The 23611-nt window shown below is 43.2% G+C and overlaps 1 protein-coding gene across 2 annotated transcripts in view; it reads right to left on the bottom strand.

Annotated features, from left to right (window-relative positions):
- Positions 1 to 41: 41 nt before the first annotated feature.
- kcnn2 (potassium calcium-activated channel subfamily N member 2) overlaps positions 42 to 23611 on the bottom strand; it is a 38791-nt gene continuing 15221 nt past the window's right edge. The window contains exons 3-9 of one of the 2 annotated variants that reach the window (XM_015940998.3): positions 13880 to 14298; positions 13602 to 13743; positions 13365 to 13475; positions 13134 to 13261; positions 9591 to 9599; positions 5940 to 6009; positions 42 to 1103 (exon numbers count right to left, since the gene is read on the bottom strand). In XM_015940998.3, coding sequence (XP_015796484.1) covers positions 828 to 1103; positions 5940 to 6009; positions 9591 to 9599; positions 13134 to 13261; positions 13365 to 13475; positions 13602 to 13743; positions 13880 to 14298 — 1155 coding nt within the window. In that variant the 3' untranslated portion in view covers positions 42 to 827. The remainder of the gene's footprint in view (positions 1104 to 5939; positions 6010 to 9590; positions 9600 to 13133; positions 13262 to 13364; positions 13476 to 13601; positions 13744 to 13879; positions 14299 to 23611) is intronic. The other variant, XM_015941002.3, reaches the window with a different exon arrangement.

Here is a 23611-nt window from a genome sequence, read left to right as displayed (position 1 = left end):
CATTTGAATGAGGAAGGGACAACGATTAACCCATGCCCAAACAGCTGACATGTTTTTCTTTTTAATGAGTAACGCATCATTATATCACGTGTCAGACAGCATTGAAGTGCATTGCTTAAAAAGTAAGTGCAAGTACAGATTTCGATGCATTCATTTCAACTTGAGGATTAAATTGTTTGCAATGCCTCCACCCCCCCACAAAAAATAGGCATTCTACACGGGGGACTCAGCAAAGGAAAACTGCTATAGTTGATGCTGTTTCTAACCTAAACGATATTTGTTTTTATTGTTCTCCTCATTTCAAGATTTCAACGTTTATCTCCGAGTGACAGTGAGCAGGAGTGATTTTTATCTGCCTGCCTTTTCACGTCACTCTAGGTCATCAAACACAACACTTTTCCTCAGTATCCCCGGCATGCTCCCAGACTGGCACACGGCAATTGAATCAAGCCAGTGGAAGCACAAAGTCTGTGAAAAAGCACTATTTTAGTGCAATAGTTTCACACCTGGTAACCTTGCCACCTAGAACTGGCAACCTCTGCATAGAGACGGAGAGGAGTTCTTATCGTAGCCCCATTGGTAGGCCTGTTATTACTGAGGGAAGAGCCGTCATTTGCGGTCTGTCACCAGAGCAAGGATAACAACTCCTTTTGAGGTAATAAAAACAATAACAGCACGAAGTTATCCATTAAAACTCATTGTCCTCAGTAACTCGGATTCTGTTATCAGAATTTGGATAATACTTATTGAAACCATAAGGCTTTACAATAAATGCAACTTGGCCATATGATGGCAAAAGTCTTGAGTGGAGGCCTTCCCCTTGGACTCTAGCTGCTCTCTGAGGAGGTGGGAGGTGCCGTGGAGGACGACCTCCTTCGTGACACCGACTGGGAGCGCTCAGGGCTGTGTTTGTCGTAAGGCTGCAGCTGCACCTCCAGGAAGTCCCTGTGCTGCTGGCTGATGACCTGGCTGATGAGTCCAGGAAGAGCTTGCAAGTTACTCAGTAGAGTTTCCAGCTTTGTCTCCAACAGGGCGATCCTCTTCTCCATGTCCTCACCTCTCTCGTTTAAGTCCGACACCATGTCGTACATGATGTTCTGAGTCTGCAATGGGAGAGAGGAAACATTCTTGATGCAATCGTTTCTTTAAGAGGAGGTAGATTTACATTCATAACCTGAAGTGAGTGCATGTGTTGCTTTTAAAAGTAGAAATTTACACAAAAACATCTTGATATTTTATTATTTGAGTGGCTTTGGGCTCAATCTGTAAAAAGATTGAAACTAACGCTCCAAAGATGGTGAGAATCAACACGAAATATGCACTGAAAATATGACGCTCAATCAAAATCTGCAGAGGAAAATAAATAACAAAATGTGAATCAAATAATGGATGAAAGATAACCTGAATACTCATAATAATACGTAAATGCTACTTAAAAATACAATGTTAAGTTTAAATGTTGAACTCCAATTATGAGTACTGAGGCTTTACACTAGATTTATGGCTGACTGCCAATTCAACAGGGGCAGAGACAGGAGTAGCTTACCAAAATAAAAGCAGGTACAAGAGAGCTAAGTTGTCAGAGATCATTCAACAACCATGGATCATTTATCAAGCTAAGAATCCAGACAAAAACACAGGAAAACCAAACTCTAAAAGGAAAAAGAAATTACTGTACTTTAAAATGCACCTTTTTTCTTATGACATTCTGAAAACGCATGTTTGCTAAATATTTATATTCAAAATTCCCCCTCCTTTAAATCTTAAGTTCCAAACTCAGAGGAAATTTTTTAAATTTGATTCTATTTATTTGTTTTTACCATCATGATCACAATTAAAGATGTAGTTTACTTGTTTATTCAATACATTTGCAGTGTTCTGTAGTGTAAATCAATGGTTTATGAGTCGTTAAAAAAGAAGCTATAATGCACCTGTTCTGAGATGCAGAAGTTTGCTGGTGCAAAGCAGGATTGCTCATTATTATTAATGATATGCCCACACCTCGCTTCTGATTGGCTAACAGAATGCATTCAGCCATGCTGCAAAGTTGCTTTCACTAAGACTCCACTCTCTCTCCTCGCTGCAAAAAAAGAACAAAACAAAACAAAACAAAACAAAACAAACAAAAAAATATTTAAAAATCCTTCCTGGGACAAGCCAAGATGGGCGAGGCCATGAATGTAAATTCACAGTGTGACATAGATATGTGAGGATTTTAAAATCCTAGAGCAGGGGTCGGCAACCCGTGACTCTGGAGCCGCATGCGGCTCTTTCATCCATCTGATGCGGCTCCCTAGACTCTGCTTGTAAACTAATTAAGGAATATTTAATTACAATGTGTTTTATTCATGTTTTCATCTGTAGCCAATTCTAAATTTAAAGGTTGTCTGCGTAAACGTGAACAGGTCACCTGCTTGTGCGTAATCAAATGTCTCTATAGGAGCTTTCTGAGCTGAAGAGGAGATTCTGGACTGTTTCTCAGACAGGCTCATGGATGCGTCGCAGTGTTGGAGACAGGATCAAGCGCTATTCAGCCAAAGATTCATAATCAGGGAACATTTTTTAAGTGACAAGTCTCTGAGAGACCGGGTTTAGAAAACACAGAATCTTCCTACATGGTTCTGGTTCTGTGATGCGCCCCAAGCCCCCGATCTATCTTCAGCTCGCTGTCCACGTTACGCGCGCGCTGACAGGGAGCTGCGCTGAGCTCAGTGTCCATCTCAGATGTTCTGATGGGAATCTTTTCCTGATTGATGTAGCTGCCTCCACGATGTGCGTTAAAATGTCAGCGCATCTGCAGGCTTGAGATTTCTCCTTCAAAATAAATACGGGAAACATCGGGTCAGTGCGAACCCTGTCATTTAACCGTTTTACCTTCTAGTGAAGATTGTTGCAAACAGAAACATTAAACCTGATGAACACCTGAGCCACGCACACTGTGCCGTAATCTCCATCAGTGTAAACAAGGAAAAAAAAAACTAATAGCCTTTTCTTACCTTTTCAACAATGTTTAATGCAACATTTAGTTCAGTACAAAGTTGAATTACAACAGTCCAACGAGACAAAGCCTGGATTTGTATTCTGAACAGTTATGTGTGATGCCTCAAAAAGCGTCACCTGCTCAACTATTAAAACCACTAGCAGGGTGAAAAAAATCGAAATATTGTAGCACAGACGGCCTACAACTTTTGGATCAATTTTAAACAAACTATTTCAGCAATTATCTTCTGTTGAAAGATAACTTTGAGGTACATGAGCGACTGGTACTGGTTGCTGTCACCTGTTGTGATCGGTTAAAGCAGCTCTGCTGTCAGAGGGTAGGCCCCGCCCACAACGCTGCGGCTGCTGCGGCTCCCAGTGTTTTCTTTACTGTGGGAAACGGATAATAATGGCTCTTGGATGGGGAAAGGTTGCCGACCCCTGTCCTAGAGTTTCACCGTCTATTTTCTATCAGAAGCTAAAGCAGGAGGCAGGTGTAGGAGACTATCTTCATGTTCAGCCTGCATGAAAAACTCAGAGTGACCGATTATAATCAGAAATAATCATTAAAAAATGTTTTTTCAGTCAACCACACCTTTAAAGATTCTGACATGTTATAATTTACAAAAAAATTGTATAATAAAAAAAAAAATTATAAAAAAAATTCACACAATTTTATTGTCACGAGGAGCCAATTGTGGCAAAATGTACATGGTCATCTTTAATGTATTACTTCACACTCAAGATTCCCAGAAAAGTATGACAGCAATTTTATTCAGCTGGTGCAAACAAAAATTAAAGAATAAAAATAAATAAGTCATATTCTTACTACACTGCTTCCTGCACTACAATGTTTTTGCATTCAAACATTTGCCAACCGTAACCTCCTGGAATCCGTCTTCTGGAATCCGTCTCACAAGGACAGATTTAAATAGACCGTCTACAGAGCACAATGTTTCCATGCAAAAAAAAAAAAAAAAAAAAAAAAGCCTATTTGGTAAATGATCTCAAGGACACAGTCATAGAGCCTGCTGATGTTGCTTTTAGCTCTTTTGATGCATCGGCTTTCTGTCAGCAGCTTCAAAAACACCTTGTAGCTTTTGATTTGCACAAACACTTTGCTTCGCTCCTCCGTGATTGTCAACAACAGACGCAGGAACTCATGCCACATTTCACGTGAATTTTAAGTGTTAAGCTGCCGGAGAGGGTTTTCACAGGTATTAGTCACTGTGGGACCTACAATCCCAGGCAGGCAGAGACAGTGTCATCCATCACTTAGCTTGTCCTCTTCTGATCGGAGACAAGCATGATGGGATGGGTTTTTTATTCAAAGAGAAACACTACACCACTTATCCTGACAGCAGCACGAGTTTTACTAGTTTTACATGCAATAGCTCTAATTATGTAAAGATCTTTGAGTGGATCAATAGGTAAAACCTGTTTATGTGTTTTTGCAAGTAGATACAGAACTGAATGTCAGTAGAGCTTGGAATTAAACAATTCCCTTTGTCCCATAAATGAAGGATAAAATTGTATTAAATGAGGAGTAAAGTTACAGAAAAAGAAAGCAACCATGAAACAAACCTCAAAATGACACAATCATCTCATTTTTAGAATGTTAATAAAATAAAAATAAAGGGCGAAGATTGTTTCAAGATAACCATTTTTTTGTATTTTAAAGTTCTCATTCACTGTTTATTTTTTCAATACATTTGCAGTGGTCTCTAAATGATTGCCTTGTGAATCATTTTCTGTGGAAAAAAAAAGCTTTGGTGCTCCTGTATCAGAAGTAGAAGTTATTCAGAGGAGTGGGAGGCAGCACAGCTCTGTTCGCTCTGCAACGTTGATGTTTCAACTTTACAATTATCTCGAGCCTGAAGGAGTTCTGCCAAGTTGTGGAGTTGCTAATGCTAATGGCTAGCTTCTACTAGCTGAGATGCACTCTGCTCTCTCCTGGATGCTAAATCAATCACTGCCTATCCCTGTCACAAGCCAAGATGGATCTACAAAATACATTGTAGATCTGTGTGGCTGCTTCTTTCCTCTACTATTTCCACCTTCAGCCTGAATGTGAAACTCAGACCATATCACAAGTAAAAAAAAATCGTTTCTTGGTGAATCTGTTCGCTATTGGATTGTAACGGATGCATTAAGGGGATACATTGTGATCTGATGGTTCCCCCCCCCCCCCCCCCTTCAGTGCACTGCAGTAGTAATGCACCTTTCACAGATGATGCACCTGTTCAGCTAATTCTGTCCACTTAAGACTGTGATAATCCAGAGGTTGCACCGCCCTCTAATGGCTACAGCCTCCTACATCAACGGTTTGATATTTATGTGGAGCTCCACTGGCCATTAGGCCCCTTTCCCAATGCTACATCCTAAATCCCTCTGCTGCAGCACGAGACGATCAGGCAGTATTAACCAATACCTTACGTGCTCACTGGTGGGAATCCAGCTCGACTGTGGTGTGCTTTTGAATGTCAACGCGCTCCACCTTTCTCTCATCCTTTTCTCCACCTTTCTTTCTGGCTGAGTCATCAGATCACAGTGTGTCTCCCTTCTCAGGTTAGTGTTTCTGCTGCGTCAGGTTGGCACGCTGCCCGGTCTTTCCCTGAGGCATGTCCACTTATGTTTGGTGTATCCGAAGACAAACATTAGTGGATGCTCAACATGAAAAACTGCTGGGTTTCTCGTTAGTCTCATTCAGTTATTTTCCTGAGAATGAGTCCTGTAGGACAACACCTTAGAGGGGGGTTATTATTCAACACCCAAACAGTCTAACACTCAGGCATGTGCAGTCACACACAGTAACAGAAATGCAAAGCCAGTCTGTTTATTTGACACCTGTAGACTTTGTCTACATAAGAAATTCAGTGAGTGAAATAGCATGCGTTGAATTCCACTCACAAAAGTACAAAGAAACCTGGTTTGCAGAGGTCTGTGATCGTCTATCTTACCTTAGCAAGGTCCACTAGTGAGTTTGCTTGGTCATTCAGCTTGCGTTGCTCCATTTTAACACTTCTCAATCTGAACACAAGACCATTCAGAACCCAGTGAGTCGACTCTATCAGAAATCGAGGAATTTGTGTGCACACAAGGCATACGCATGAAGAACACTCCTGGGACATGCACAGGATGTGTGTTGGAGAATGAAGGGATTGCAGGGAAGGAGTCTTGGCTGAGCTGCATGCAAGTGGAAGGGAGGCCACAAAGGAGGCGGGGGGAGAGGGAGGAAACAGCAGCTCAGCGTCCTTAGATAAAGCTCACACTAAAGGAACGAGGGGCTTCGGATTAACGCCTGTGCTGGATAATGAAGGTTTAAAGTTTGATTCTCTAAAATATCACATATGACCTTCAGATTCCCCCCTAACTTTCTTTTGATACAGACAACTTTTCTATGTTTAGGCCCAAAATCAATATAAAGCAAAAGGTACAGGTACAATAAAGCCCATTCATTTCAGTAATCTAGCTTAGACTGAGAAACCATCTAAAGGCTCAGGAACTCTTTGCAGGTGTTCTGGATTCATTAGCTGATTAGAGTGTGACCCTTTGAGTCTAGAATGTTGAACCTTTTCACAATATTCTAATTGCCTGAGGTTTTGAATGTGGGTTTTTTATAAGCGGTAAGCCATTATCATCACAATTATAACAAATAAAGGCGTGAAATATGTGGCTTTGCATGTCATGAGTCTATCTTATAAATTAGTTTCATATTTTAAGTAGAATTACTGGCATGAATGAATTTTGCACCATATTCTAATTTTTCATTTCACACCTGTATTTGAGTCTATTTTGCATCAAAAACATGAACCATTTAGACAACAAATTAATTTCTATGCATGCAGTTTCATTCTTCACTTTCTGACATCAGCCTAGACCAGACATTAGATAAAAAAACAAAAAACTCACTAAGTTTGCATGACTTTTTAATAAAAGTGGGACTTGAAAAAAAGTTTACATAAAAGTTTTACTTGTGGTGGTTGTTAGTTGTGCAGTCATGGGTATTTTTATATCAGCTAAAAAAACAACAACTGGAAAAATAACCTTTTAGATACATGATGCATAAAGTTTAATATTTACTGATGAATTAAATTGTTATTTTACATTTTCTATGTTTGTTTCCCTAAAAAAAGCAACAATGCAGATTTTCAGCTTCATGTGATTTAAATTAAAATCTAATATCGTTTGAAAGTTTCACTTTTAGATTTTGATTTATAAATGAGAAAAACCTTTTAACTGTGACATTATTGAAGTTTGTCATCTGATCATTTTACATGTAAATTAATGTTAGAATCAATAACGTCCTAGAGGATAAAAAAACCCTGATAATTTAGGCTAGCACGAGATTATTTTCTATTCCAGAAAACAAACTCATTCAGAGCAGGTGACAACTTTCACCAACAGAGGGCGCCACACGAGTCTCAAAGAAAACAGGGACGCTTAAAATCCTGACATTTGAGACCTGAAACTGTTTATACAGACCAAAGATGTACTAAATACTAGACAAACCCTGATCCTTTTCTAATTTTAGCAATTAAACAAAACTTAAAAGGAGGCAGCATCTTTGAGTTTCTAACAGCAAATAGATATTCGGCGTTAAACGCTTTCGGGGGGATTAAGCCCCGTCGGAAACATTCATCTCACAGTAGGAGGATGGATGGCTCTCAGGAGGGGTTGAGGAACAGAGCAGCTCGAGGTCATAATGAAAACCCTACTTATCCTATCTGTTAAATGTCCATTCCCTGAGTCTATCATTCCTCCTCACAGGCAGCTCTCCTTTTGAACAGGTGCTCTTAAATCTGCCTGTGATTCATCAGGGGAAAAGGCTACGCTGAGCTTTTCAATACCACACTAAATCTCTCTCACAGCAATCTTGCTCAATGCCGCTCCCACCTCCCGTCTCCGTCACGACTACCACTGATTTTATGCAGAGTCTCGAATGCATGTTTGTGTGAGAGAGCACCACTTTTATCACATGTGCAGGTCTTGAGTGAGTTGCCTCATTGGGACAGCAATTCTATTAGATGCCTGGATTATTTCCTTCATCTGATGGCGCCATCTTGTGGCTAACAAGCCCATTACACCAAGATGTTGTTTCATCTCCATATTTACGACCAAAAGCAACGCCTCTCGTTCATGAACGCGTTTCTCTAGCTAACAAAACAAGGCAAAAATACACTGATTTACATTACTTGCTACTTGCTACATGTCCATGAGAAAGGTGACAACTCTGCATCAACCGTGCTTAAACGCTGGAGCACGCTCTGTGATTGAAGTCTGCTCGTAAGCAGTAGTCTAACACTACTGGTTAGTGCTGACCAGCGCTCAGTTCATGTTGCAAGGAACTCTACGGGACAGGGGGCAGGCTTAGCAAAAAACAAACAAAAACAATAACAAAAAATGACATAATGCTTACATTACATTACTTGATAAGACAATCACTTTTGTGGATTTCTGAAAAATCATACATAATTCCTGAAAGGGGAAACTCCAGATAGCAACTTAAAGTGAATCTGGAGGAAATAAAATTTTTAAATCTGCTGTAATTCTAACTATTTTTGTCCGTTTCTGCTTCTTTACAACATTAAAAGTGTCAAACCTGGACCGTGTTGACTTTTAAATGGACTTTTATGCTATTATTATAAAGTCTTTTTGGCCTCACATTAGTGTGATAAACAGGCTGTATTACTGCACTTTTTGTTTGACCGTTTCTGTCTCTTAGTCACAGTTTCAGGCACAAATGAGATTTGTTGGAGGTCGACCTCCCTCAGGTCACTTCTTGTTGACTGATCTTCCAACTAACAAGCACTCTCTGGCCTCCGTTGTGTCGTGAGTCACACTTTGACCTTGAGGACGGCTACTGACAGTTATCCCAAAAGGGATAATATGATTGTACCAAGACATTTGATTTCACAGCTGTTATATCTCAAAGATGTTTAGGTTCCTGCCTAAGTCGTGTCAGTGTTTAAACCGCTAATCATCCTTGCATATCAGATGTACTTTATGTCCTTGTTTAGCATGCTGTTTAACAGCCTGGATGTCTGCTGCTGTGTTGTCTGACAAAGGAATGAGGGAAAATGTGGCTGCAAATGCAGAATCAGGCATAAGACAATGGTTCCACACGCCGAAAGATGACCCAGAGCCCTGCTCTGTGTGAGCATGGCTGCTTCGATGACCAGAACAAGTTTTTTAGCAGGAGAACAAAATATCTATTTGCTCGTAATACAGCAGGTATTACAGCTCCAGCCATCATCCTTCGGTACGTGAAATCACATTTGATTGGAGTTTAATCAGCAGCTTTCTGATTAAAGATCAAAATCTCATCACAATCCATGCAGAAATGGAAAGAAAACCCCCCTCCATCACCGATAATTGAAATTCACTTGGGTATGTTGGTGTTTGCATGTGCCTGTCTGACAAAACCCTGTGTGGCACCTTAAATAATCCTCCTGAAACAGCTGGTTAGGGATCACATCTGTTACTGAGGCATGAATTTCACTTATCGAGTGAGGGAGTGTCATTTTTAAGTAGCATCATTGGGTTCAAGGACAAGCTCTTGTTAGCATGCACACAACAGGTCTCTTTCTACATTAAAGGCGAAGACTTACTTCCGAGCTCTATTGCATTGTGCGGACACAAAGAGGAAACAAAAGAAAACATGAAGTAGACAAATGGATTATTACAACATCAGAGAAACATGTTCAGATGAGATTAACCTGACCTCGCCTCGTTTCTGAACCGCAGTTTTCTGCCCTGAAATCTGTCGCATTTCTGTGTTTGTTGTTTCTAGAAGCTACAGCGCTGCTCTAATGCCTTTCACCTCTACTTATGGTCCTAAACCTGGCTATCAAAGCCAGATGATGAGTAAATGAAAACAGCCTTTTTGACATTTGGAATGGAACTGGAACGGTGTGTGTGTGCACACATGTGTTTGAGTGATATTGTAAACCTTAAAGGAGGGGTTCTGGTTCACTTGTTTAACCAACACATTTCTGCGGTCTCAAGTAGGAATGAATGCATTGTAAATCGTTCTCACGGGGGGAAAAAATACACCGGTGCAACATTTGAAGGAACTAGTAGTGACCCACATCACAGCTGAGCTTCAGACGGCAGGTTTTTCAGCCTTATTTCCTGATATTTGGACATCTCATCCCAGATTGGATAACAGCAACATGACTCAGACTTGCAACGTGGATGTTTTATTGCCAATTAACTCAAGCCTGGAGGAATTCTGCCATGTGGTGGAGTTGTTAATGCTAATGGTTAGCTTCCACTAGGTGAGATGTTCCCTGCTGATTCCGGGAGTCAAGATGGGTGAGTCCATGAATGTTAAGTGACAGTGTGACGTAGATCTGTCAGGATTTTCAAATCCTAGAGTCTATTTTCTATCAGACGCTAATGCAGGAGATAGGTGTAGGAGACTATTTACATGTTCAGCCTGCATGAAAAACTCAGAGAGACTGATTAAAATCATAAATTTCTGAAATGTTGCTTATGCAGATGTTTTATTTTATTCTAATTATTTAGACCCAATGTAAGCCTAATGTTACCACATGCATGTAAAAGAACACTGTTTCATGTAAAAAAGGTGTAAGAGGTTTCGTTTATAAGTCTAAATGATGCTCTAATGCACACCTGTCATGGTGTACATGGGCAAATGTCAAGGTGAGCAGTCATGAACACATCATTTTTTCTAGACATAGGTCGATAGCTAAAAGGCTGATGATGTTTTCATGTTTTTTTGGGTGAAAATTTTCAATTGAATGCTTTATAATTTCTGTGGTTTACTACTTTTCATTTTATACACTGGAGTCACATATACAACTCTGAATAGTTATTATTTTACAGAAGGCTATAGTTCTTTCATGTACTTCTTTAACGTCACATTGAAACAGAAACTTTTAATTTTAAGGGCCAAGTTCACTTTGTGGCTTCATTGTTTTTAAGGTACAGATGCTTAAAATCTTTCTTTTTACTCAGAAACACCAGAGACTGCTGCACTTGACAATCATTCTCACTTGCAGTGTTGGCCAAGTTTCTTAGGTTACTAAATAATTAGTTTTAATTACTAGTTCATTAGATGAGGAAGACAAACAGGAGATCTAACTCTGAGAATTCTATTTTATTGAGCAAGAAAAAGTAGACGCGTTTCAGTCGCGTACGACCATCTTCACCTGACATCATCAAATCTTGACACTGATTTTGGGACATCTTGCCTCTGATTGGCTAACAGATACATGCCTCTACCACTGACTATTTGCTTTCCAATGTTGATGTTTTATCTCCACAAATAACACAATCCTAAAGGAGTTCTGCTGAGTGGTGGAGTTGCTAATGCTAATGGTTAGCTTCTGCTAGTTGAGATGTTCTCTGCTGTTTCCTGGACACTAAACCAACAACAGCCTTCCTCGTTGTGAGTCAAGATGGGTGAGTCCAGGAAAGTTAAGTGACAGTGTGACATAGATCTGTCGGTTTTTCAAATTCTAGAGTTTCACCGTCTATGTTCTATCAGAAGTTAATGCAGCAGATAGGTGTAGGAGACTATGTTCATGTTCAGCCTGCATGAAAAACTCAGAGTGACCGATTCTAATCAGAAATAATCACTAAAAAATGTTTTTTTCAGTGTTCCACACCTTTAATGTTTTATGTTCTTGCTGATCCTGCACCTGGAAAGCACCTTGAATTTCTTCTGTGCATGAAATATGCCTCATAAATAATGCTGCCTTACCTTAAATTTGTAAACATGAGCAACACCTGAGGGCCCATGGAGTATTCTAACAGTCGGAGTCGCCAGATTATATAATAAGCAAGAAGATCGAAATCTCAGCCTGGTAAATATTTGAAGTTAGGCTTATTATTGGGCACCCTCCTTCAGACTGACCATCATAGATTAAGTTCCAAAACAACAGAATAGACAGGACAAGCTGAACGTACATGTGAGTGATAACAGCTAAACTCTCACGATGTCTAAATAATGAAGATGCTTTAATGAATCTACATGTGCAACATTTCAGAAACACCATTATCAGACTGTGTGCTGCTGCAGGATAACACCAGCGGAGCAACTATCACGCTCTGTTCTGCACTTTTACTGACACCGCTGTGAAGTGATAGTTGCAGGTGATGGTTGTGCGGGGTCTTAAAAGATGTTGGTGGTCCAGGACTGAAACCAGTATAGCAGTTACAGATTGTGCACAGGCTGCAGCAGCAGCAGGCTTTCCCCCCGTCTTCTATTAAATCCGCCTTAATGTCTTTAAAATACAAATGTATGTTCAAAGGATTCATGAGCAAATCAAAGTTGCACACAGGATACCACAGAGACCCATAAACATGAGAAAAACCACAGCACAGAAGCACGCACGCACACACGCACACACACACACACACACACACACACACACACACACACACACACACACACACACACACACACACACACACACACACACACACACACACACACACACACACACACACACACACACACACACACACACACACACACACAGAGTGAACATTTTCTCTCACGCATTAAGCTACATAACAAAAACACTGTAGTTGTTTATCTGGATAAAGCACCATTGGTGTTTCCAGCAGCAACAGACAGGAAGCCACAGGAAGAAGTGTTGGTGTGCACTGTAGCGTGAGGAAAAACAACAGGGAAGCGAGGCTAAAATCAATACCGGTTTGGAGTAAGTTGGAAATCCTTGGGGACCTACTAAAGAACTAGCTGACAGGTGAGTGTCTGAACAGCCACCAGAGAAACGGAAACCCAGATGCATCAGCCCTGAGGTCAGTCTGACATCGAACTCTCAGAGAAAGAGAGAGAGAGAGAGAGAGAGATACAAGAGTCGATCTGACAGCATGAGGCCAGCAAGAGATGAATCATGATAGCGGGATTGAAAAACTCCAGAATATTTCAAACCTGACTGAGTTTCACTCTGAAACACAACAATTCTGTTTGCGACACTTTAATTTTAAATAATGTTTGTGTTCCTGTTAAAGTTGTATGTGCAAAGTTAGTAAAAACAGCAACAAAGAGTCAAACATTTGCTACAGGTGTCAAACAATTCAGATTTCAGCTTTTTTTTGGTGAACTGGATGAAAATCACGGCAGATGATTAGAAGCAGGGTTGATGAACGGCACCTACTGGTGGATGGCTTGGAGAAACTTCCTCTGGTGCTTCCTGACTCTGGCGTGGTCCATCTTCCTCACCAGTTTGGTGTTCTTGTAGATGAGCCATGTCTCCCTGAGAACATTCGCAGCTGTGTTTTTCACCTACAACCACGCAAACAAAACAAAGGAAGGAAGAAATGAAAAGTAAAACCCCCAAAACAAATAAAATCAAGACCAAAGAAACAAGTGAGACGCTCCAACTCACTCTTTTTGTCAGCTGGGTATCCATCATAAAATTGTGGACGTGTTTTTCAGCTTTGGTTAGTTCCAGTTTCTTGGCGACGACGGCCACCACTAAAGCAGTGCAGCCGGCACCCTGAGAAAACACAGATGTGGGTTGGGGTTGATTCAGTGACAAGCCTATAAGCAATCGTTTTAATTATTTCCCCAGAATTCCTGAAATAAAAACAGAAAGAAGAAGGACTCAGTCAGCTTTTCTCACCATGATACCAGTCAGGAGGCAGACTCCTTTTCCACAGTATGTGTGTGGGACCATGTCCCCATAACCAATAGTTAGGAATGTGATTGAGATCAACCACATGGCTCCAAGAAAGTTGCTGGTTATGTCTTGGTTGTCATGGTACCTGCAGCAAAGCAAAAACAGGTTTGATGCCACCTATTTCAGTGGAAAAATACCAAACAAAACGATTTCACCCAAAAGTTTTAAAACTTTGAGTGTCTTTATGCTGTGAAGTTGTTGTGAGAAACTGTTCCAAGCACCTCTCACAGGCTCTCACGGTCCATGCAGCGATGATCCACAACGAGATGGTGAAGACCAGCAGCACGGTGCCGGGACAGATAGTCATGAGGGTCTTCATCACAAAACGCGTGTTGAAGTTGATCTTGTTGAGTGCACCGATGCTGCGAGACGAGGCGTCGGTGAAGAGCTTGCTGTGCAGCAGCATGACACGAGCAATGAGGTACAGCCGCAGGAACATGGGGATGGACAGGATGATGTCCACATCTGCATCCGTCTTGGACGGGATGTAGGTGTACGCCAGGCGAGCTGTCCAGGTGAAGGTGTAGTTTCCTGGGATGGGGTGGATGGCGCACACCAAGATCTCCAGACAGATGAAGAAGATGCGCTCGTATGTCATGGCTATCCTCCAGTCGTCGGCTGCATTGTCCACCATGAAAAGCTGCAAGGGAACAGCACAGAGACGGAGATGATGGAGGCGGCAGACAGCTTCAGCATGCTGACACAGCAAACTATTTGAACTGACGATGTTCAGAGAAAGTTTTATTTTTATTTTTGAGCCACTAAAGTGTGACTGTTGAATTGTTCATCCATAAAAATGTTTCTCCACGTCAGGGATGGACCTTAAGGCTGGTGCCTATCTCTAGCGGTTATTATGCTACCAGAGCTGGTAAAGCCTGGACAGGATGCTGTCCATCACAAGAAAACACAGAGACACACAGGACAAACAGCCATGCACACACTCACACGTAAGGACAAGAGACCAGTTAAACTAACAGTGATACTTCTGGACTGTTGGAAGAATCCGGAGTACCCAGAGAGAAACCTCACATGCATAGGGAGAACTTGCAAACTCTATGCAGAAAGAACCCAGGTTGGGATTTGAACCCAGGACCACAATTTCAATTGCATCGCTGGGCAGCCCATTAAAAAATAAATAATGAAAATATATTTTCTTCAACTTTGAATAGCAAAAACATATTATGGTGCAGGGAAGCTGTTATCCTAGGATGTAGGTTTCATGTTAAATTGGTTCTTTAGACCTTTTGATACAAACTTTAAATCACACAAAAAATATTTGTTCCCTTTTCCTTAATGAAAATTATGACAGACAAAAATTTATATTTTCAATGTTATTTTTACATGAACAAGGTGGCTAAAGAGCTCAAAAGTTACATATGTTGCACACACACACACACACACACACACACACACTGTAGCCACAGCTGCCCTGGGGTGCACTGATGGTCCTGCTGACCACCGCCAGCTCGCCAGGCTGGGTAAGTGTCTTGCCCAAGGACACGACTGTGGCAGACTGAGCGGGACTCAATCCCACAACCTTCCTGTTATAAGATGATCACTTAACTCCTCTACCATGCCTAGCCCAATCTAGTCAATGTCAGACTAAATATTAACCTAAAATTCAAAATGAAATTTGCTTAGATTTTAGATTTATTTTTCATTCCACCATTGGCTCTTCACTCCCACTATTAAAGGTGTGGAACACACCTGTCTCCTGCATTAGCTTCTGATAGATGATAGAGGTGTAACTTGATGGTGATCAGAAAAGCCTGACAGATCTACGTTACACTGTCACTTAGCATTCATGGACTCACCCATCTTCGCTCACAACGGGGAAGGCTTAGCGTCTGGGCAACAGCAGACAACGTCCCGACTCATTTTAGATAACCCTTAGCATTAGCAGCTTCACCGCACGGCAGAAACTCCTCCAGGCTTGTGTTATTTGTGGAGATAAAACAACCAGGCAAGATGTCCAAATATCAGGAAATAAGACGTCTGAAGCTCAGCTGTGATGTGGGACACTTCTAGTTCCTGGAAATGGTGCACTGGTATATTTTTACACAACATTCATTCCTACCAGAGACCACTGCGTATGTATTGATTAAACGAGTGAACCACCTGGAATCTGGAATATGTAATCATCTTCTGGAGAAAGAAAGACTAAAGTCAATAGTGTGAAATTTGACTAAACTATGTAAATTACTGAGAAATTGTTGGACTAAACTCCGTTCTTCTCTAATAACAAACAGAAATGTGTCTCATTCAGCAGCATGCAGTGAGGACTCCTAATTTAAAAGCATCTTTCTGATGAGAACATCTGCCACCTCCTCATTAGCATACGGTTGTGATCGCCTGGCCGCTCCCATCAGAAGTTTTTCACAGGGGACCGAGTGAGACAGGATGTCATCACTCTCCTCCTCAGTCACATCCAGCAGCTCCTTCACATGGCCACCTCTCCTCTCCTCCTGCTTCTCTCTCCTCCTGTTCCTCCTCACCTTCACTCTGTTATTTTCACTCAGGAGCGCTACTGCATACCGTGTTCACCCATCACTGCCATCACCTCCTCTTCCACGATTCCCAGTCATGCTTATGGATGACAACAGACTGTCTCTATCACACTCATCTTACAGATATTTGCAGGGTTGGGTTGCAGATGAAATGCTATCGAACCGTATTAACTGACACACCACACTGATGCTCGTCCGCAGATGGTCAGGCTTCATCCACTAGATAACATCAAGGTTTCCTGCCTGCAAAAGCCGTCACGAGCAGCTGCAGATATTTCACAAAACGTTGCTGTCAGCAAATGCCGACCAACACTGGTGGGGGCAGTTTTTTACCACAAGAGCCAACGGCTTATTAAAGAGAGGAAGAAAAGAAAAATGGCACAGTTACATTTCATTGGAAAGCTCTTTAATGTGTTTGGTAATGAATTATGGGATGTCTGCTGGAGCTTTGAAATTAAAATATGCACACAAACAGTGCAATGCTTTTGCTCATGGCTTTTTGCACCAAATGTTTATGCAAAGACGGGCCCATGGTAGACTGAGAGAGCATGGGTTTTTCACCAGTCGTGACTGGTTTTACTTTCATTATTGCAACACTTATAAACCTGATAAATGTAGTTAACTGGAAAAAGATGCAATGCTTCCTTGGGGTTGGGATGGAGATCTGCCTCAAGCAAAGGAGTTCAAATATCTAGAGCAACACAATTATTACTTTGCTGCCCTTAGACCAGTGTGTCTAAAATAGGTATTAAGAAGACAAGTGAAGCATGCAAAATGCAATAAAACAATCAAAAATGTTAGAAATGTAAACGCGTATCTGCTACATTAGCTGTTTCGTGCAACAGTCAGTGAGATTTGAATAGATTGTGCAGATAATATGTATAACTTATATAGGTGCCTTGCTCCTGAGTGATGGTTGGATGGAATGAGAGCTTTGTTAGCAGTAAGGGGGGCATTGCTCCAGTCGATTGTGGCAAAGAAGGAGGTGAGCCAAGAGGCAAAGCTCTCGATTTACTGCTTCATCTACATTCCAAACCTCATATGGTCATGAGAGTTGGATCGTGACCAAAGGCACGTTTAATTAGTATCCTCTGGCCGGGTTCAGCCTCAGAGATGGAGCTAAGGTCCTCCAGGCATGTCCCACTAGGAGGAGACACTGAGCAAGACCAAAAACTCACTGGAGGGATCTTATATCCTCTCTGGTCACAGAACCATGGGATCGCCCCTGTGTTATTGGGGGAGATGTCCGGGCTTCCCTCCTGGATCTGGTACTAACAACTCATCTTGTATGGATAAACAAATACCTAGGACTATTTTCCAAAGCATTCCGTAAGTCCTTTAAATAAAATAAAATGAAATGAATTTATAGAAGCAGAGGAGTTATGCGCCCACCCTGTGACCAGAGGGTTGCAGGTTTGCAGGGGATTGTAGAACCCTAAAAGTTGCTTATATGAAATACAGACCATTTACAAACAAAAAAAATAAATAAAATAAAATAAAAAAATAAATAAAAAATAAAAAAATAATAAATAAAATAAAATAAAATAAAATAAATAAAATAAAATAGGTGGAGTTATGTTGAGGGCAGAAACTTATAAGTCTCAGATCCTTTCAAGCAGATTAGTAAAAAAAAATGTATAAACAAAAAATATGTTAAAAATTAAAGAAATTATTTGATTATCAATTACAAAAACACAACTTTCTATATGATTTCATAGCTGTTTAATAACTAATAAACATTTAGCAGTGGTGCTTTAGGTTAGGTTATAAAAACATCTTCATAATCAGGTCTTTAAAAACTGAATTTCTGTAAAAGCTTTTGGCTGAAAAATCAATAGAACAATTTTTAAATCTTCAAGATTTTGTGCTGCAGACCCAGTCACCTCAGCCCTATCAGATAAGAAAATAAAACAGCGTTTCAAAGAAATGTATGAAATGTTAAGGGTGAGCAGAGTTGATATTTATTGCTTGTTTGAAACATAAAATAAGTTAATTTAGTGCTGAAAAGAAAGCAAACTGAAATAGTGCCATACTTCTTTTGTTTGTGAGTTTGGTGAATTATGAACCAGCACTTTAAAGGGCCAAATCACATATTTTAAAATATATATTTGTCGCTGTCGTCATCTTCCTCCACTTATCCGGGTCCGGGTCGCAGGGGCAGCATCCCAACTAGGGCGCTCCAGACCGTCCTCTCCCCGGCCACCTCCACCAGCTCCTCCGGCAGCACCCCAAGGCGTTCCCGGACCAGATTGGAGATGTAACCTCTCCAACGTGTCCTGGGTTGACCCGGGGCCCTCTTGCCGGCAGGACATGCCCAAAACACCTCCCCCAGGGAGGCGTCCAGGAGGCATCCTGACCAGATGCCCAAACCACCTCAGCTGACTCCTTTCGATCCGGAGGAGCAGCGGTTCTACTCTGAGTCCCTCCCGAATGTCCGAGCCCCTCACCCTATCTCTAAGGCTGAGCCTGGCCACCCTATGGAGGAAACTCATTTCGGCCGCTTGTATCTGCGATCTTGTTCTTTCGGTCATTACCCAAAGCTCATGACCATAGGTGAGGATTGGGACGTAGATCGACCGGTAAATCGAGAGCCTGGCTTTCTGGCTCAGCTCCCTCTTCACCACGACAGATCGGCTCAGCGTCCGCATCACTGCAGACGCTGAACCAATCCTCCTGTCGATCTCCCGATCCCTCCTACCATCACTCGTGAACAAGACCCCGAGATACTTAAACTTCTCCACTTGAGGTAGAACCTCTCTCCCAACCCGGAGTTGGCAAGCCACCCTTTTCCGGTCGAGAACCATAATCTCAGATTTGGAGGTGCTGATCCTCATCCCAGCCGCTTCACACTCGGCCGCGAACCTACCCAGCAAGAGCTGAAGGTCAGAGTTGGATGAAGCTAGGAGGACCACATCATCCGCAAAAAGCAGAGACGAGATTCTCCTGCCACCAAACTCGACACACTCCACACCACGGCTGCACCTAGAAATTCTGTCCATAAAGGTAATGAACAGAACCGGTGACAAAGGGCAGCCCTGGCGGAGTCCAACCCTCACTGGGAACAGGTCCGACTTACTACCAGCTATGTGGACCAAACTCACGCTCCCCCAGTAAAGGGACTGAATGGCCCTTAACAGAAAGCCTCCCACCTCATACTCCTGGAGCGTCCCCCACAGGGTGCACCTGGGGACACGGTCATAAGCCATCTCCAAATCCACAAAACACATGTGGATTGGTTGGGCAAGCTCCCATGCCCCCTCCATCACCCTTGCAAGGGTATAGAGCTGGTCCACAGTTCCACGGCCAGGACGAAAACCACATTGCTCCTCCTTAATCTGAGATTCAACTATCGATCGGATCCACCTCTCCAGTACCTTGGAGTAGACCTTTCCAGGGAGGCTGAGGTGTGTGAGCCCCCTATAGTTGTAACACACCCTCAGGTCACCCTTCTTAAAGATGGGGACCACCACCCCGGTCTGCCACTCCACAGGAACTGCCCCCGATGACCACGCAATGTTGCAGAGACGTGTCAACCACGACAGCCCTACAACATCCATAGCCTTGAGATACCCAGGACGAACCTCATCCTTCCCTGGGGCTCCGCCGCTGTGTAGTTGTTTGACTACCTCAGCAACTTCTGCCCCCGAGATCGGACAGTCCATCCCCAGGCCTCCCAGCTCTGGTTCCTCCTCGGAATGCGCAATGGTGGGATTGAGGAGCTCCTCAAAGTATTCCTTCCACCGTCCGACTATAGCCCCAGTTGACGTCAGCAGCTCCCCATCCCCACTGTAAACAGTGTGAGCGAGTTGCTGCCTTCCTCTCCTGAGGCGCCGGACAGTTTGCCAGAACCTCTTTGGAGCCGATCGATAGTCTTTCTCCATGGCCACACCAAACTCCTCCCACGCCCGAGATTTTGCCTCGGCAACTGCCACTGCTGCACCCCGCTTGGCTATCTGGTACCTGTCTGCTGCCTCTGGAGACCCACAGACCAGCCACGCCCTGTAGGCCTTCTTCTTCAGCCTGACGGCTCCCCGAACCTCTGGTGTCCACCAGCGGCTACGGGGGTTGCCACCACGACTGGCACCGGCCACCTTGCGACCACAGCTAGAAACAGCCGCCTGAACAATCGCAGAGTGGAACAAGGCCCATTCCCAGCAGACCCTCACTATGCGTTTGGGTCTGCCAGGTCTACGCGGCATCTTCCCCTGCCATCTGATCCAACTCACCACCAGGTGGTGATCAGTTGACAGCTCCACTCCTCTCTTCACTCGGGTGTCCAAAACATACGGCCGCAGGTCAGATGATATGACTACAAAGTCTATCATCGACCTGCGACCTAGGCTGCCCTGGTACCAAGTGTGCCGATGGGCATCCTTATGTTCGAACATGGTGTTTGTTATGGCCAAACTGCGGCTTGCACAGAAGTCCAATAACGAAACACCACTTGAGTTCAGATCAGGCGGGCCGTTCCTCCCAATCACACCCCTCCAGGTCAAGCTATCATTGCCCACGTGAGCATTGAAGTTCCCCAGCAAGACAATAGAGTCCCCTGATGGAGCACTATCTAGCACTCGTCCCAGGGACTCCAAAAAGGGTGGGTACTCTGAACTGATATTTGGCCCATAAGCACAAACAACAGTCAGGACCCGTTCCCCGACCGGAAGGCGCAGGGAAGCTACCCTCTCGTCCCCCGGGGTAAACCCCAACACACAGGCAGAGAGTCTTGGGGCTAACAAAAAGCCAACCCCAGCCCTCCGCCTCTCACCCGGAGCAACTCCAGCAAAGTAGAGTGTCCAACCCCTCTCAAGGACTTGGGTTCCAGAGCCAAAGCTATGTGTCGAGGTGCGTCCGACTATATCTAGCTTGTACCGCTCAACCTCTGCCACAAGCTCCTGCTCCTTCCCCGCCAGCGAGGTGACGTTCCACGTCCCAAAAACCAGTTTCGTTGTCCGGGGATCGGACCGCCAAGGCTCCTGCCTTGGTCTGCCACCCGATCCACGTTGCACCGGACCCTTCATGTTCCTCCTGCGGGTGGTGGGCCCACAGTTGGATGAGCCCATGTATCCGATTCGGGCTGGGCCCGGCCGGGCCCCATGGGCGAAAGTCTGCTCACCAGGCGCTCGCTCACGGGCCCCAACCCCTGGCCTGGCTCCAGGGTGGGACCCCGGTAACCCTCCGGGCCGGGAACTCCGACTCTTTGATTGCGTATTCATGAACGATCCTCTGAACCATTCTTTGTCTCACCCTTCACCTAAGACCAATTTGTCATGGGAGACCCTACCAGGGGCACAAAGTGCCCCAGACAACATAGCTCCTAGGATCATTAGGGCACTCAAACTCCTCCACCACGATAAGGTGACGGTTCAAGGAGGAGAAATAAATTCCTTTCTGAGCTTTTCAACTCCCTAGTTCATTTTCCAAGCTGAAAATACAGTTCAGGAAGCTTTTCTCCTCACAGTTCAGTGTTGTGCTGACAATCCTTTTAGGTTAGTTAAAGGTTTCTTATTATGGAATGAAAGAAGTGTCCCACTCCAGAGAGGCTAATGGGATCAGTGACCTAGATTGTAAATGTAGCTGTGGTATAAAGTGGAATTAGTGAAATCGTCATATACGTATCTCACATCAGACAGAAAAACGCTCCTGTTTAAACTCGCTGCAGCCCAAGGACAAAGAAAGCATACCGAAAGTCAATAATCCCGTTCACTGCCACTTCTCTCTCAGACATACATGAACGCTTCATGTCCCGTCATCTGACAGCTGCAGATTTTCTCCCGCCTCGCATTAGGCTGCAGCTCTGAGCCAGTTATACAACAAAAAGAGCATCAACTGTCAAAAACACTGACGTTACAAAGAGAACACACATATTCAAACAAACACAGCTACTCACATATTCTGCAGAATCAGAGTATTTTTATAAAAAAAAACACGTATTAAACTTTCAAGGGCAGTAGTTTATTTCAGATGAGTGACACTGAGCTTCTGTCACATACTGACATCTGTCAGAGAAGTGCGTAACTCTAACCACTTCTTACCCGTTGGGCTTTCCAAGTTCATGTAATGTAGACACGGAAACACAAGCTGGGACTGCGCCCGACTACAGTTTCTTACTTAAAGAATTAAAGCTCTTAAAGCAGCTATTGTTTGCTCAAAGCGCGAGGCGAGGTGTATTTTACATTTTACACAACAAACTGATCCTGTCAAAAGGCAATTACCAAGTTTGTTACCTTAAAACTGTGTGATTAAACATTTAAGGTAGGTTGCATAAGGAAAGCCTACTTGGTGAGTAAAAGCAATTATTGTAATGGATGGCCTGAAACACAACACCCAAGAGCCCTTTGCCTCGTGGGATGAAATATTCCACGCCGGCAGCAGCGGAGACGGCGGTTATGACTGACAGATGGAAGAAAGTACTTCTGCTAGTGGAGAAGCATCACACGGTTAAATGATGTGCTGACATGTGCTGAGAGCTGGGGAAGTTTAAAACAAACTGAAAGCATGTTGATGAATGATTTAAATGCCCTCAAATTAAATCTTTCAAAGTCAAAGAGAAAACATATTTAAGAACAACTGAAGGAGAGCCAATCGGGCTCAGAGATCCAGGGATTAGCTATCTGATTTGATGCTTCAATAGCTCGCTTGTGAGGGTCTATTGGTGGAAAAATAATCTCAAATAAGCCTAAAACAAACATCTACTCATCATTTTAAAAGTTCCTGATGTGAATTTAAAACTGCTTGCAAGTCTCAGATGAAGAGATGCTTTTCATTTTTCCTTTAAAGGGTTGGAAGTCTCAGAAATCCTTCCTAAATCCACCAGCATCTCATAAGCTGTTAGTCTGCAGATAAAATGATGAAGATAAACAGGCAGAGCAGGAAGTTAGCTGGCTTGTTGTCACAAATGTGATCTTTGATCTAAACAGCATCTCTGTGAGGCTTGTATCTAGTGAGCTGAATGTTAAAAGCAGCATGTTGAAATGTTGGAACTCAAACTTTCTTCCTTCTGATTGGACCAGCTCTGTACCCTTAGGAGGGTGCGTGGGAGTTCGCCCAACAAATCTACATGTGTTTTGTAGTTTTGGAGAAAGCGGTCGACCGTGTCCCTCGGGGGGGTGGGGGGCTGTGGGGGGAGTATGGGGTACCAGGCCCTCTGATACGGGCTGTTAGGTCCCTGTATGACCGGTGTCAGAGCTTGGTCCACATCGCCAGCAGTAAGTCTGGCTCATTTTTGGTGAGAGGCTGCCATTTGTCACTGATTCTGTTCATAACATTCATGGACAGGATTTCTAGGCACAGCCAAGGTATTGAGGGGAAGCGTTTTGGTGGCCTAAGGATCGGGTCTCTGCTTTTGCAGATGACGTGGTCCTGTTGGCTTCATCAGAACGTGATCTCTGGCTCTCACTGGAGCGGTTTGCAGCTGAGTGTGAAGCAGCTGGGATGAGAATCAGTTCC

The sequence above is a fragment of the Nothobranchius furzeri genome, chromosome 6 (assembly GCF_043380555.1).
Source record: "Nothobranchius furzeri strain GRZ-AD chromosome 6, NfurGRZ-RIMD1, whole genome shotgun sequence".
NCBI lineage: Eukaryota > Metazoa > Chordata > Actinopteri > Cyprinodontiformes > Nothobranchiidae > Nothobranchius > Nothobranchius furzeri.
This window is presented reverse-complemented; position numbering and strand designations above follow the sequence as displayed.